Source organism: Nannobrachium achirus (genome assembly GCF_963921795.1).
Source record: "Nannobrachium achirus genome assembly, chromosome: 22".
Taxonomy (NCBI): Eukaryota; Metazoa; Chordata; class Actinopteri; order Myctophiformes; family Myctophidae; genus Nannobrachium; species Nannobrachium achirus.
The window spans coordinates 1,545,302-1,562,105 of NC_137829.1; the positions used below are offsets into that span (position 1 = coordinate 1,545,302).

The 16,804-nt window shown below is 41.2% G+C and overlaps 2 protein-coding genes across 2 annotated transcripts in view; one reads left to right on the forward strand and one right to left on the reverse strand.

The window, feature by feature from the left end:
* LOC308308144 (low-density lipoprotein receptor-related protein 1B-like) overlaps positions 1 to 16,804 on the forward strand; it is a gene marked incomplete at both ends in the record, with an annotated part of 592,679 nt that overhangs the window by 252,462 nt on the left and 323,413 nt on the right. Inside the window, 2 exon segments of the mRNA XM_080753509.1 lie at positions 6,405 to 6,485; positions 7,518 to 7,688. Of these exon segments, the coding sequence (XP_080609635.1) occupies positions 6,405 to 6,485; positions 7,518 to 7,688 (252 nt within the window).
* On the reverse strand, positions 13,038 to 15,271 carry LOC308307280 (uncharacterized protein). Its single transcript, XM_080752463.1, has 5 exons — positions 15,193 to 15,271; positions 15,029 to 15,096; positions 14,526 to 14,665; positions 14,048 to 14,150; positions 13,038 to 13,737 (listed from the first exon to the last, which is right to left on the reverse strand). Exons 1-5 carry the CDS (start codon positions 15,259 to 15,261, stop codon positions 13,680 to 13,682), a joined length of 438 nt encoding a protein of 145 aa, XP_080608589.1. The 5' UTR covers positions 15,262 to 15,271; the 3' UTR covers positions 13,038 to 13,679.

The window sequence follows — 16,804 nt, forward strand, 5'->3', positions numbered from 1 at the left end:
CCCCTGTGACCCCTGTGACACCTGGTGGAGCAAAAGGTCACTTTGAGTGTCCCTCCGCGCGTGGAGGCCACAGTGCTGTGCTGATAGAATATATTGTTTACATCTGGGGAGGGTATCCTCGCTGCAATGTGCTTTATGCCTTTGATGTCGACGCCAATATGTGGTTCAAACCAAGTGTTTCTGGGACTGTTCCAGTGAGGACGTACAACCACTCAGCCTGTGTCTTGGGGAACGTCATGTTTATTCATGGAGGATGGATCAGCGATCACACTATAGCCACTAATGACATGTACACGTTGGACACCACCACTATGGTCTGGTCTTTAATTAACACCAGAGGAACTCCTCCAAGTGCTTCAGCATGGCACTCTGCCACCATCATCGGGACAAAGATATTTGTATTTGGGGGAAGGAGAACATATCCAACATATCCAAGCTACCGCAGCATGAGAGTGTTTGACACAGAGACCAACTGCTGGATGAACACACCTTCTGCACAGCTTCTTCCAGAAGGATACTATGGTCATTCAGCCTTTACGTACAATGGAGAGCTGTACATATTTGGAGATTACCTCAACGATCTGTGGAAATTCAATACAGAGACCTTCTCCTTGAAGCATGTAAAGCTCGAGGGGAAAGGATGGTCTCCGACATATGAGAAGTGCTGCTGTTGTATGATGGGAGATCGAATCATCCTCTTTGGAGGCAACAAAACACCTGGTGACCTGCATGTCTTAGACTTGAGTCCTACTCTGAAGACGTTATGTAAGCTAGCAGTTCTTCAGTACGGTCTGGAGCAGTCTGGACTCCCACACAACATCAGGTGGGAACTGGCAGCCATGACTACCAACGTCGACTGAAACAATAACAGTACTCTTAAAACACACAAAAAACACCTAAACAAGTACAGTGAGCCCTCTAAAACAAGTAAGATGGTGAATAAATGATTTTGAGGATGGATGGATGAATTAATGAACCTAGGGAGCAGTGAAGCACAATGAACATGGTGGCCGATCATAGGTACTGCAGCGGACCACCATCTCAAAATATGTTGTTCCAGGGACCCCCCAGAAACCAATATTTGACTTACAGATATTCGCTTTAAAAAGATATATTCAAAGTTTTGCAAAAGAATATAATGGAATCAAGGTCGTTAAAAAAATAGCAGATCTATATGCTCGTAGCTATATGCTTGTATATCTGCTATTTTGTAATAGTTAAAACATAAAATAATGGTTATAGTGGTTCCAGGGTCTTAACTCTTTTAGTGCTAAAACCGAACAATTTCGTAATCGGGTAACGCCGCCGCATCGCGCCGCCTAATCCAATACATTCTCACATCTTTAGAGACCTTTTTCTCTGAACTGTGTTCCTATGGGAGCGAAAAAGTTTTTTTTTGCGGCTAAATAGCCTCAAATCGGGCTTCTAAAAAAAAGCAGATAGCTAACTGTTAGCTCTCTTCATCCGGTTCATGTTCATAACACTGTTCACAGTGAAATCCCAATCCACTTCTGCCTGGGTACCCGTATGTAGCGAAGGCCTATGGGGAAATGTCTGGCACTTTAGCGGCCTCTTGTGGCCCTTGGCAGTCATCGTGTTAAAGGGTTAAAAAAGTGATGTTGCGTGGATGGCTGTCAGTCACAGTATGAACTCAGCCTTTTTTTTTTTACTCTACTACTTTTCACTGAGCTTTACATTTTTTCAAAGATCAGTGAAAACTCTTTGAACGCTGGCAGGGGGCGGAGCTAGTAGAGCATGTTTTAACTCTGTCAGTTAATGGACTGTGTTCTCCACCAGAACATCAATGATTTGTGGAAATTCATTCCAGAGACCTTCTGCTGGAAGGCCAAGGGGAAAGGGCCGTCTCGAACATCTAAGATGTGTTGTTGCATGATGGGAGATCGTATCATCCTCTTTGGAGGAGACAAAACCCCTGATGACCTGTAATGTCTTGGACTTGAGTCCTAGCCTGAAGACGTTGTGTAAGCTAGCAGTTATTAGTGTGGTTGCCCAGCAGGGAAACTTTATTACTAGTGAGACACCTCAGGGTGTCTCACTAAAAAGGCGAGGTCGCACCAATTCTTGGCCATCTGGCCAGTGATGTATATGGGACCAGTTACTCATACTGTATATGGAGACCCCTGCATGATAGTTAACAATGTTATGTCAAATGATGTCCATATAAGGGCATTAACAAATATGGGCATTCCCAGATATGTCCTTAATATTGATAACATAATATCCTTAACTCTCCTACTGCCAGATTATTTATTTATTTATTGGGTCTGGCGCCATCAAAAAGCGGCTTACCTTTGCGACGTTATAGTAGATAGACAGACAGACAGACATTTATTTATTTATTTTTATTTTTTTTGGTTGTGCAATAGTGCACTTTGGTCTGCCAGGCAGCAGAGGGCGGCGTCATGCGAGAATGAATGTGAATTTGCCTGTTATGTGTTGAAGAAGAAGAAGACCAGTCACTGGCCACAGAGCCTCAGAGCCAGAGAAAAATAAACAAGGAAGTGAATTGTTCTCCGTTGATGTTAACGCATAATGGATTTTTTACACCATCACCGCGGAAAATGTGTTTACAGTAGACGGCCGCGCGACGCCTCATCAGCTTACAGTCATCAGACGAACGAACCGAACGAGCGCCGTATTGGCATCGAGGTTCTGTAAAAAATGGGGCGAACGTGAACGTTCGAAGCGGCGGGAGAGTTAATTGATAATATAGGAATCTCCATATATGGGCATAAAACACATGTTAATTAGATAGATAGATAGATAGATAGATAGATAGATAGATAGATAGATAGATAGATAGATACCTTTATTATCCCAAGGGGGAAATTCAGTTGTCCAATTGTGGCACAGCAGTATACAGTTATTTACAAAGTTACAGAGAAGTAAGAAAAAAGATAGATAAGAGGAAAAAACAAGAGCAGTACAGTACCAATAAAGAGAAGGTGCATCAATAGAGGGGCGAATAATATATAAGTATTAAGTATATATACATGAAGTGTCTTACAAAAAGAGACCGTAGCAGTCAATGCTAGTTAGTGCAACAAGTATCTCACTGTCATTGTCATTGTCAATTAGTAAAGCCAAGCCTGGCCTTGGCAAGTTAAGGCCTGGGTTTGATGCCTGGGGATCCCCGTATGGGCATAAGGGGGTAACCTAACAGGGTAGATCTCTATCTGAACCAGCCACACAGATATGGGCCATGCCTTTGCCATCTGGCCTGTGATATATATCAATGACATCAGGGATCTTCATATATGGACATAAAAGGGATAGCCATACATGGACTGTCACTGTGATATCACCTGTGATGTCACAGTGACAGTATGAATATCGAGGGTTTGATCTTTGATGAGGTGACGTCACGTGACATCACTTCCTGTACGGAAGGAAGGACAAGCTACAACATTTCTCATGGTATACTGCTACCTTCGGTCGCAATTAACAGTTGAAAATGGGTAACGTATATACTGTTGGAGGCAGTACAGCTTTGTAGCCTTGTCACATTGTAACGTTTTATATACGGTATATAATATAAATATATATATATAATATATATATATATATATATATATATATATATATATATATATATATATATATATACCCGTAATTGCCTGACTATAAGCCGTGGCTTTTTTCCTATGTTTTGAAGCCTGCGGCTTATACAACGGTGCGGCTTATATAAAGACTTTTACAGCTAACGGCTAGTTAGTTTTACAATGGTCTTTAACAAGGATTTATATATATATTTATACAGCTAACGGCCACCAGGGGCGCTCTAGCGGGAAGCAGGAGGGACACCTGCGGCTTATAGTCAGGTGCGGCTTATATATGTAAACATTTGTTTTTTGTTCTAAATTTTGCTGGTGCGGCTTATATTCAGGTACGGCTTATAGTCCAGCAATTACGGTATATATATATATATATATATATATATATATATATATATATATATATATATATATATATATATATATATATATATATATATATATTTATATGTGACGGAGAGAGTCGCAGCCCCAGCCTTGAAGCCTCGAAAGTCTAGTATCTCCCCCGGACCAAAGAGATGACTCTTTGGTCTAGTGGTTAAGATATTGGACTTTCGCGTGGGAGACCCGGGTTTGAAGCCGAGTGGGGAGGTTTGGATCACCTCCGTTACATTGGTGCCGTGACCCGGATCCGGGCTTCCCCGTAGGAGGAGGTCAAAGGGGGGTGAGTGTGACGGAGAGAGTCGCAGCCCCAGCCTTGAAGCCTCAAAAGTCTAGTATCTCCCCTTGAACAAAGATATGTCTCTTTGGTCTAGTGGTTAAGATATTGGACTCTCGCACGGGAGACCCGGGTTCGAAGCCGGGTGGGGAGGTTTGGATCACCTCCGTTACATATATATAGTAATATATATATAGTATATATACAGGGCATAAATCTTTTTGAAACAAATAGCAGCAATCTTTTGCAGTCGCTTTGATAAGAAAATAGCATTTTTTTTCTCAAAACTATTTAAATCGTATACAAAAAAGCCTCAGATTTAAAATGTGTTTAAAAGGTAGCAGCTCTGTTTATATGTGCAGTAGGTCTAGAGGTCACTCAGTGGTTTGTAGTCCTTAAGGTGGTTTGATTCCATTCTCTAGCCTTCTTTTATCACAACAGTTCACAAATCTTGCTGCTGTGTTCGCACAATGTTGTATTTCTCCCAGTAGGAGTTCTTTGTCATTGGTCATGTTTCCAAACTCACTGTGAGTGTGTGTGTAATCTGGGGGCATTTCTGGGAAGTATGTAAGATGAGTCCTTCTTGTTTGTTTCAGATGTGACTCACCTCCTATGAAGTGAAAACTCGCTCCAAATTAAAAGTGCTTTAATTACTAATTGACTGTCAACTGCAATATCATTGACTCCATGGCTCTCATTACTGTAGCTTTCATTCTCTGGAATCTACCGTTTAGCATAACAATAGGTTTACCTTGTTACCTTGAAGTCTTCAACAATACGACTGTCATTGTCATGAACCAAAGGCCCCACCGCCCCACTAATTAGTAGACTTTCTCTTATCCTTTAAACCAAACATTTAAAACACAACCGTAGTCATTGCTGCATCATTAATAAAGTATAGCAGAAAAGAAGGAAACTTTTAAAGCATATATTGTGGTCATATTATTATTATTATTATTTTGGTGCACGCTTCATCATTTTGTAGTATTCTGTGAGAAGCGGTGATAATTGCTAAACTAAAACTATGACGAAAATGTTAAGGAAAAGGTCGACTACCTTTTTTCACTGAAGAAAACTCAATAAAAACTCAATAAAAACTAAGCTATGGCGACTTAAACTGAGACTAAATATATTGAAAATTTCATTAAAAAAAAATCAACCCATTGTGAACTGAGCGGTGGTGTCCATTCATTTCAAGGCTGTGTGTGTGTGTGTGTGTGTGTGTGTGTGTGTGTGTGTGTGTGTGTGTGTGTGTGTGTGTGTGTGTGTGTGTGTGTGTGTGTGTGTGTGTGTGTGTGTGTGTGTGTGTGTGTGTGTGTGTGTGTGTGTGCGATTCTCCGCTAATCGTCACAGCATGTACATTTCAAGGTTGCTCAACAGCACCTCTCTGGTCACCCAGCGTTATTGCAGGCCCGGCTACAGACACACACGCATAGACGGCTACACACACGGTCGCGCTAAGGAGACGGTGTGACCACCGCTCAACTAGAATAAAACGTTATAGGGAGGTGGACTAGTGGAGAAGAGATCCAGTAGAACCAAAAGACAAGTAATGTTATGTTTGGTTGCGCTCGGGTGTTGCGCTCTGAAAATAGCAGTGTACAAGCTCATTACGTGTCACACGTGTAGATCGGCTATTTTCAGCATGCAACCAAGTGTAAAATCAAGTTCCGCCAAAATACATTTTTGTCGACAAAATCAATCGTAGATTTAGTCGACTATAAATCTTATGATATTTAGTTGACTAGACAAAAAGTCAAAATCAACACTGGTGAGAAGAGAGAGGTGGTGTTGCCATGACTGCTTATAATCAGCGACTTTGGGCTTGTTGTTTGCCTAATGCGCTGCCAGGTTGATCCGTATAGCGCGGCGTAACAAGCCAGCGGCGCCGGCGGGCTAACATTAGCGTGAGCTGTCAACCTGTCAGTCAAAGCATGGTTGGCGAACGTAAGCGAGACACCAACACAATTTATTTTCACTTTGACCCAAATGGAATGGGTTTCTAAAAGTCATGCTTTGTAGGCCTATGTGGTGGTCTGTATCGGATGCCCTTCGTTTTAATTCACACTGTCAATCATCCTCTGGCTTCTGGGTTTGAATTAAACTATTGCATTTGTTTGGGGGAGGGGATGTTTTCTTATTTTTTCTTATGTTTTCTTCTACTTTTGCAGCCTTCCCTACCTGCGAGCCCCTGACCCAGTTCAGCTGCTCCAACGGCCGGTGCATCAGTGTGAAATGGCACTGTGATTCAGGTAAACACCCCTGTTCACCTTGTGTTACTATGGATTTACACCACAAGATTGATTGATTGATTGATTGATTGATTGATTGATTGATTGATTGAATACAAAATGCAGTGGTGTAAGTACTTGCATGTTTTTTTTTTTTTACTTTTAAGTAAAAGTATCTATACTGCAATGCAGTAATACTCTGTTACAAATAAAAGTTCTGTATTCACAATTATTCTCATTAGGCTTGCAGAATGTCCCATTTCACGTTTTCAAAATCCTTTGAAAACAGCAGCTCTACAAGCTCAATTGCGTCAGTAGGCCTATAGAATAACGTTTCCTTTTTTTTTGCTCCTCCTCCTACATATGCAAGCGAAATTGTGATAGTCCCGTTTGTCCGTAATCGGCTTCCAACGTTAGTGGGAGGAGCCTATTTGACAAAAAGATAAAAATAATAATAATCCAAAAATCACAAACGGATTCCTCGTGTGCCGTTAATACTTTCTGTAATGTAAGTCCACGCATGAAATCAATGAAATTCCTGCATGAGATAACTAATTGAAAAGGGGGTGTCGCCACCAGAAGCAGGCATGTGTGTGTGTGTGTGTGTGTGTGTGTGTGTGTGTGTGTGTGTGTGTGTGTGTGTGTGTGTGTGTGTGTGTGTGTGTGTGTGTGTGTGTGTGTGTGTGTGTGTGTGTGTGTGTGTGTGTGTGTGTGTGCGCGTGCGTGCGTGTGTGGCGTAGTTAAAATTTGAATTTGAATAGAGGCTTGGAGCGGAGTCGGTTCAAATGAATATTAAACATCTAAATATTGAATCAAGCAATTAAAAAACAAAACTGCCTGGGGCTTGCACTGTACACAAAGGGTAGTTTAACGGGAAATACATTGTGTCTTTGTGTGTTATGCCTATTTTTTTTATTTTCTTTTTTTTTAAATCACACATTCATGCCCAAAATTGTGATGCCAGGGCCAGAGTGCTAAAGTCCAATTGTCTGCGTGTGTGTGTCCATGTTTGTTTGTGCATGCATGTGTATGTGTATGTGTGTGTGCGTGTAGACGATGACTGTGGAGACGGCAGTGACGAGACGGGTTGCGTCCACTCCTGCTCCAACGGCCAGTTCCGCTGCGCCAGCGGCCGCTGCATCCCGGACCACTGGGCCTGCGATGGAGACAACGACTGTGGAGACTACAGCGACGAGAACGCCACGTGTGGAGGAGCTTCTGCCGGTAGGACGGGAAACGCACACATTTTTAAAGATTTGTTTTTGGGGCTTTTTGCCTTTATTGATAGGACATGGGGGAGAGACGGGGAGCGACACGCGGCAAAGGTCGTCCGGATCGGGAATCGAACCGGCGACACCGCCAGGCATCCATGCCTTTGTGGCAATGCCTAAGTGGTCTGCGCCCGGACCAGTAGGCCAGCGGGCGCCCCCGAAACGCACACATTTTAATTTTGTTTTACCAAAAAACGTAATGGACCGTGAAGGAATAAAATGGCAGCTGTGTGTGTGTGTGTGTGTGTGTGGTGTGTGTGTGTGTGTGTGTGTGTGTGTGTGTGTGTGTGTGTTGTGTGACGTTTTTGAGCGGTGCTCTTGGAAGGAGCTAAGCTCCAACATCGGGTTGTGTCCGGGCTCTGAAGTGTGGCCTACATCAGGCCTACATCTTGGCACAAAGTGCTCAAATTTGTTGGACGCCCAGGGTCACATTGGCTAAGCGTCGCGGGACGCTTAATGAAATGAACTCATGAATAGCACAGCTCACTTCACACTAGGTGTGATTTTATTCAAACATAATTATATATTATAGTATATGTGTCGTAACTTGAGTTTGTTGAGCAGTGTAACCACCGATATACATCGTCTATTTGAAAATAGTTCATAACAATTTTAGTATTTTCAGATCAGGGTCCATGGCAAAATGCATATTAATTTGGGGGTCCACTCCTCTAAGATTAGAGGGATTAAGTGGTCAAATATGTTTAGGACCCCCGTATATGTATTTGACCACCTAAAAAACCAAATAGCAGATCTACAACGTGTCGCATCGTGATGCGTTCTGAGCTCGATACACAAAGAATAAAACAAATTTTGTTGTGGACCCCTTGGAACCTCCTCAAGGACCCTGCAGGGAGTCCCCGGACCTCACATTGAGAACCCACTGAGTTAAATTAAAACAAATCTAAAAACTAAATTAAAAACTGCCTGCAGCAGCAGCTGTTCCACCTCGTTGGAGAGAGAGGGGAACATTCACTACCTCTGGCACAGGATGATTGCTTGTTTAGATTATTTATTCAGATTCTATTCACTTCTGACTTTGACATAAGCAAGACAAAGTTTAGAAGTTAGTTCATTATTATGTGCCTTTATTTTTTTCAGTACATAAATAATACATGCATCGACTTGTTACATTGTGTTCCTGTAAATTAAAATAAAGCTCCTTTGAAAACAACAGCAGGGTTAATTTTGTCGACTAAAACTATGACAGAAAGTGTTCATCGACTACCTTTATTCACTGACGGAAAAAAGGTATGATGACTAAAACTAAGACTTAATATATTGACAAGGTCCAGTAGAACTAAAAGACAAGTACATGTTTTTCTCTGAAAATGGCCGATCTACAAGTCACAACGTGTCACGCTGCGACGCGTTGTGAGCTTGTAGATCGGCTATTTTCAGCATGCAACCCGGCCCATCAAGGCCCGCCAAAATAAAACATTTGTAGACTAAATCAACTTTAGGTTTAGTCATCTAAAATCTAGTCTAAAACTAGATGACAACAACATTACTCAAACTAAATTACATTTTATTCAAAAGACGACTAAAACTAAATCAAAATGTGCTGTCATAATTAACAGTGCTTTGAAAACACTGACCATGCCCTTATTACGCTCGTAGTTATTTTGATTTGCAATTCAAAGCAGTGCGACCGTTGGGACGCTGTAATTATGACTTCAGTGCTGCCATTAATCAGCCCGGCTCCAATGACCTGAGGTGCTCAAGCTTTGCGCGTGACCAGTCTCATCTGGTGTGTCTGTCTGTCTGTCTGTCCGTCCCTCCGTCCATAGGAGAGCTAGCATGGAGAGTGGAATCTTTTAATCTGTGGTGGTAATTACCTCAGAAACCCTTGCAGTCAGACCACTCACAGCTCGCTAGCTTGTCACTAGAATGTGGAGCCTATTCATCAAACCATTTCGTTGATGAAACCTCAGCTTTTTATGTTTTTTTTTTTTTAAGTTTTGTATGTTTTTTAGTAAAATGAATGCTCCACATTATCTAGGTTTCACGCAAAAGTAGCCTAAAATCGACGATCTTCAAGCTCACAACACGTCGGACACAGGACGACGACACAGGACGCGGTGTGTTGTGTGAGCTTGTAGATCGGGGGCAGTGCCGCCCATTCCTACAGGCGAAACAGTCGTTTGCCTGGGGCGCCAAGTCTCCAAGGGCGCCGCGCCAGCTATGTAGCCCCTATGAAATATAATAGTTGCCGCCAGACTGGCGTTAATCAGACTCATTCATACTGCGCTGATGTTTTCCTGTGAAATGGCGCCCCCCTAAGGTAGCATTTTTCTATGAGACGCACCGTGCATGTGACAGCCTCACAGCTGCCTGCAGTGAACAGCCAGTGTAAACAAAGCGATGCAACGTAACGTGACTGCCAGTGGAGAAATGCAAAGTCTGGATTTTATTACAATTACACTTTTCCCTGTCAGAACGTCCTATACAACTTGCCGACAGCAAACGTAAGACCTTATGCTTCACTGCAAAAAAACCTACTCTAAATATAAGAAAAAAAAATATGTTTTTGAGTATAAATCAACTAAAAACAAGTAAGATTATCTGCCAGTGGGGTAAGAAAATTTTTCCCGGTAAGATTTCTTGAAATAAGAAAATATATCAAGGCTTTAGGGAACTCAGGGATTCTTAAAATAAGTTCATTAAACCCCATTCCAAGTAATTAATTAAGTCATATAAACTCAGAATTAGTTGGCAAACCTCTTCAAATAGGTTTTTCAGACTCATTCCAAGCAATATATTCAAGTCAAATAGACTCATAACTACCCGTTTAAGTCATAGAAACTCAAAATTAGTTGGCAAACTTCTTCAAATAAGATTTTCAGACTCATTCCAAGCACTAAATGTAAGTTAAATAAACTCGTAACTAGTCATTTAAGTCATAGAAACTCAAAATTAGTTGGCAAACCTCTTCAAATAAGTTGTTCAGACTCATTCCAAGCACTATATTTAAGTCAAAAAGACTGATAACTAGCCATTAAAGGTCTTGAAATCGGTGGTAAAATCCCCTTTCAAGCACAATACCAAGTCAAAGAGACTAATAACTAGCCATTAAAGGAGTAGTTCACCTCAAAATGAATTTTCTATTCGGGTCCCCATCCGGAATCAATGGGGTAAATTTACAATAATCGGATTTTGTCTTAGGAATGCAACAAATACAAACAAATATATTCTTGAACTCAAGTCTCCATGGCGTGAGTAAACAAAAGAAGAAAAGTCATTTTGGGGGTGAACTACTCCTTTAAAGGTCTTGAAATTTAAGTGTTAATCCCTTTCCAAAATACCCCAAAGCTACTCAAATAAGCGGTAAAAAGCAAATCCTGAAATGTAGTAAATAAATGAAGGCATAATGAATGTTCTCAAAATTTATTATAAAACAATTAAGTGTGAGAGTGTTACAGTAAATTGTTTACAGTAGTACATTTTTGAGTAAACACTGAGTGAATAGATTTACTAAGCACTTTTATTTCTGTCTCAGTTGAATTTACTATAGGGATAATCAAGGCACCCTGTTTCCTTCCAGCTCACCACGACCAAAGAAGCTGGGTATGTGTTTACTTTTCAGTAAACACATACTAAGCACTTATTTTTGTTGAATTTGCCATAGTCAGGGCACTCCCAGCACTTGACAATAAAGAGACCCAAACCAAACCAGAGATCAGTGTCACAATGTCTTTCTGTCCATCCGCCATGCATGCTGACACTACACCACCACAAGAGCCAGATGCTGAAACATGCCAGAAGTTGGAGATGACTGACGTCATTAAGACACCATGTACAGTGCAGCCACATCCAGCCTGAATCAGATCTGGGCCACATCCAGACTGGAATCCAATCGGTTTTAATGGTCACGTGTTGTTAATACAGATGAGATTCCAATCTGGATGTGGCCCAGATCTGATTCAGGCTGGATTTAAATTGGCTGACAACTGAATTTGCCAGAGTCAGGGCACTCCAAGCACTTGACAATAAAGTGCTCTTTACATTGTCATTACAGTATTACAGTGCTTACAGAGCAATTCAATTTTTAAACTTTGAATGGCTGCCAAGTCACTGAAGTCAGCCCGCATTTGGAGATGGCTGACGACCGACACTAAACAGTGCCCACATCAGATACTCCCACATGCGGAAACAGTTAACAAATTTAGAGATGACCGACATGACAGACGGACGGACAGAACATCTTAAGAGTATGTTCTGATCCTGGATAGGCCTAAATTTGGAGATTGCTGACTTAACACTGTAGATACGTACACTATAGAGATTACTACTTACAGAGCTTTCACATAAAACCACCAAAGCTTTAACAACATAAGGTACCAGAGCTTTAACATAATAGCGGCACTTTAACTAGCAAAAATAAAACTGCCAGAGCTTTTAACAACAAAAGGTACCAGAGCTTTAACATAATAGCAGCACTTTAACTTTACAAAAAATACAGGAGATCTTTGACACCCCCACAGTGAGAAATACAGTCACTAGCATGATTGCGATACTGCAAGCCAGTGAACATGGACAGAAGCACTGCTACCCGAAGAAACAAGGGCCAACACCTAAGCGAGGCGTCCCCAAGAAGAGACGTCGCCTCAACCTTTCTCCCAGTGATGACGAATCCAGTGGCTCAACCATCATTTTGTCCCAAACCACTGAGACCTCTGGGGATTTTGGGGAGCCCAGCACCAGATGATGGACCTGATGGCCCTGTTGCATGCAAGTAGATTTGGCTATAGGCTAAGCCTTTTTACACCAGGTACCACCTCAGAAAATGTTTTTCCAAGTACCATCATAATAACTGATGTTAATATAGGTGTGTAGCACAGTTAAAACACAAATTCATTCATTTAAGGAGTTCTCTTTTTTTAAATATATTTCCAAGCTAATAATTTCACCAGGTCATTGGACAGATGCATCCACTAGGCCTGTGAACTGATGATATCTTCAATGTTGTCATGCTAATTTAAGCACAGAGCCTATTTCAGCCTATTGCTTGATCAGAATAACAACCTGTAGTATAATGTAAATATTTCACTCTGCTTCTATGATTTCTTTTTTGGGAGACTCCAAACCTATAACCATGATTTGTGTATTGTGTTCTCGATTTTAGCGGAGGAGAGTCAACTAGTGGAGGTTGACTGTCGAAGACAGCCGTGAAGCACAGGCCAGGCATTACAAGACGCTTCAGGAATTGCTAAAAAGGCCTAAACCAAACCAGAGTGACGTGGCACAACTGCTGGAGCTCGATGCCAGGAGGGCCTTCATAGACAGCGATGAAACACTGAACAAGGAAGACAGGCCTGCAAAGATCCTTAAAGCATATCCTTGCTTCAAGGATCTTAAACATGCAAGTGAAGTGATAGGTTTACATTATACTACAGGTTGTTATTTTGATCATGCAATAGGCTGCAATAGGGGCTCTGTGCTTAAATTGGCATGACAACATTGAAGATTTCATCAGTTCACAGGCTTATAATTTGAGCGGGTCAAATTATTGGCTTAGAAATATATCTAAAAACAATAACTCCTTGAATGAATGGATTTGTGTGTTAACTTGACATTACAGCACCTGGTATTGTACTTTACAAGCACCTCTACTTTACATCAACAAATAAAATAAATAAAAACAAATAAAAAATACAGCATCCGTTATTGCACTTCACTAGCACCTCACTACTTCCCATCAACAAAAGTCTTCCACTCTGCCAAGGCTTTTTGTAGGATGGAGTGGTGTCACGGTCATGTATGTCATCACATAATATTTCTGTCTGCACGACAGACAGGAGTGTAGCCACGCACTTGGGGTACGTGAGATGGAAGGTGTAGTAATAGCCAAGTAAATAGATCAGACCGTCAATCAGCTGCTCCTCTGGAAAGATGGTGATGGGAGTGTTCCCCACAGCAACCAAACAGCGGGGCCTATCCAGGATCAGGACGGGGCTCTGGAGGGGTCTCTTCTGGTGGTAGAGATTTGGGTCTTCAGATGGCTACAGCAAAACAAAGAAAAACAATATAGAAATGATTTCAGTAAACATAAATGGGCAACTGGCAAACCGACTTGTCACTTAATAACAGAAAACCGATATAGTATTGATTTCAGTATTTTTTTAAGTCCAATGTATTTGTAGTTAAGTTCATTTAAGTTAATAAACCTTGCATAAATGCATTAGAAAATACACTTCAGAATTCCAATAAAAATAAAAAAGAATAGCAGATATACAAGCATAAAACATACCACACGGACATGTTTTGAGCTTGTAGATCAGCTATTTTGTCTATTTGGTGTGACACTCCTACCTCAAGGATGTGGAGCAACGCTTCACTGGGTCCTCCCAGCTTCTTTGGTGGTGGGGAGCTGGAGGGAAACAGGGTGCCTTGATTCTCCCTACAGCAAATTCAACTGAGACAAAAATAAAAGTGCTTAGTAAATCTATTCACTCAGTGTTGTTTACTCAAAAATGTACTACTGTAAACAATTAAGGCGTTTAGCTGACGCTCTTAATCCAGAGCGACATACATTAAGCAAGGTCAATACATCAAACTCATTGTAATCTAAGAAAAAACTAAAGTAAACAAAAATGCAATCTAACTTATAGTTAAGGTTAAAGAGCAGGTGCTATGGGCTATGATGGAGTCTGAAGAGGTGAGTCTTCAGACCACGGCAGAACCTAGAGAGTGGGTCTGTAGTTCTAAGAGCAACAGGAAGATATTACACATTTTGGGTGCCAGAAGGGCGACTTGTCTAGGACGAGTGGATGAGAGCAAAATCACTTACCTCCATCCAAAGGAAGCTGTGCTTGCCTTGTTCCAGGCAGCGTAGAACTGGACCTGGCAGCAGAAGCTATCCCACCTCTTCTTGGCCTCAGTGAAGTTAGGGTTATCCTTTGCCAAGATCCGACGTAGCTCATCTTTAACCTAGAAAAAAAGTTAAAAAAAAACAAAAAAAACATTGAAACAACTGCTGTATGTAGAGGTAAAAGCAAAAAGAAATCCCAAGACTGAAATGTATTTTTGGACCCATGTCCCAATATGATTTGTCGTGTCGTGTGATTTTAATTGTAGCTTGTAGATCTTTTTTTTTTTTTTCAAAGTTACATAATTATCTACCGTGGGGGAGGCTCTCTCCAATCCGACATGTCGCCACTCCGAAATTGGCTTCTTATTGTCGGAGTGGCAACACTCCCATGGGGGTTCAGGTTAGGGTTAGAGATAGGGTTAGTGTCGGAATGGAGACATGTCGGAAAGGAGACATGTCGGAGTGGTGGGATGTACTCCTACCGTGGGAGTGGAGAGAAGGAAGACGTTCTGGATCCAACAGGGCCAGATTTGTCTTGTGGATTCTCATTCTAAGTAAAGCAGATAAAACATTTACAAAGTGGTAAATAACTGACCCAATTTAAAACTCTGTCACTGATATTTGCCAAACAATGCAGTTATAATACCTCTGGGTGAATTGGAGCCCACAAGCGCTTTCTGTGGCCAAAGTCAGCCTGGCCTGGAAAAACCTCCATCAAATCCTCTTGGGTGAGGGTGCGTAGCATGTCTGCTTCTAATGTAAAGCAAAATGAACACATCAATAATATAATAACTATTAATTTACGGAATGTATGTCCATCTCTGTCTGCACTGAAACTAAACAGTGTCGTCACCATGGTAACAGCTGCATGATGAAACAATGTCCAAATATGGGCATTGACATGACACTGATATGTCTGGGTTCTCCACCATTAATTCTGAGACTCCTACACCCCTACATTTAATCAATCCCCCATATACTGTGCAAATCCCCAGGGGACTAGTTTATACCTAGTTTTGTGTTGTTTCAATACAGTATTTATCAATTTCTATTTTTATTTTTTTTGCTTAACTTCTTAGGCTTTTCTACCATTTTGAACAATATTTTTACCACTTTGAACAATATGTTTTTAAATACTTCAAATGGATAGCTACATTGACACATTGTGAGCTTGTAGATCAGCTATTTGAACCATTTAAAATGCTTTTCAAAATAGTAAAAAAAATATCCACCATGGTTTAAGTTACAACATGTTCAACATGCATACTATGTTGAACAACTTGAAAACAGTCTGGGGTGTTCACAAAAGCATGGGTCGACAACAATTACCCACATTTGTTTATGAAAGTAAAATATCCTTTTAAGGTGGTCGCCAGCTAAATGGTCCAACATTGGCCAAGATGAAAGTAGCCAATCCACAAGCTTCAACTAAATGTAATGCCTCAAATCCTACAATTATAAGTGCTTTTTGGGGTGGGGGTCCTCAAATGTACCCGCAAGGGTCACATTTAGGTCTGTCATGCATTAATTTAATCAGCTGAATATCAACATACCTTGTAAAATGGATAGTGTGGTAGTTTCCAGCTTAACCATGATGCAGTACATGTTGTCACATATTGTACCTGGCAGACAGGGAGGGGGGGGTGAATTCACTGAAATGCTATGGCATCATTTAAAATGATCACATCAGGAGGGACCAATTGCAACTCTGACAACTTTACTGTTCTGTTATTCATCGTAAAAATAAAACGTTTTTTTATCATCATTGTTCTTTTATTGTTGTAGGTTAACCTGAAATCATAATAAACAGGCCCTCCACTTTGCATGATAACGTGGCAAAAGCCCTAATTTATAAAAATGAACCATACACAAGTTCAAAACACGGTGCAATTGCATGTTTAAGTACTTAGCAGCACGACGGTGCTGAACATAGCAGATCTAAAAGCTCTCCGTGCATAGCGTGGTCGGCTTTGTGAGCTTGTATAACACTGCAAGATCTGTTATTTTCAGCGTGCGACACCGTCGCCGTGCAAAATATAAATTAGGCTTTGTGGCTTGTGGCCTCGTCTTGTTGTTTTATGGCACTCAACATTCGTGTGCAAAGTAGAATATAATAGAATAATAGCTTACCGTGCGTGCGTTCGGTTCCACTCCAAGTCCACAGCTGTTAGCGTTAGCGGCATAGGTTAGCGGTTGGGAGTTTGAAGAAGAAGATGATGATGATGATGAAGTCAAGCGGATGTGACGTTTTCAAATAG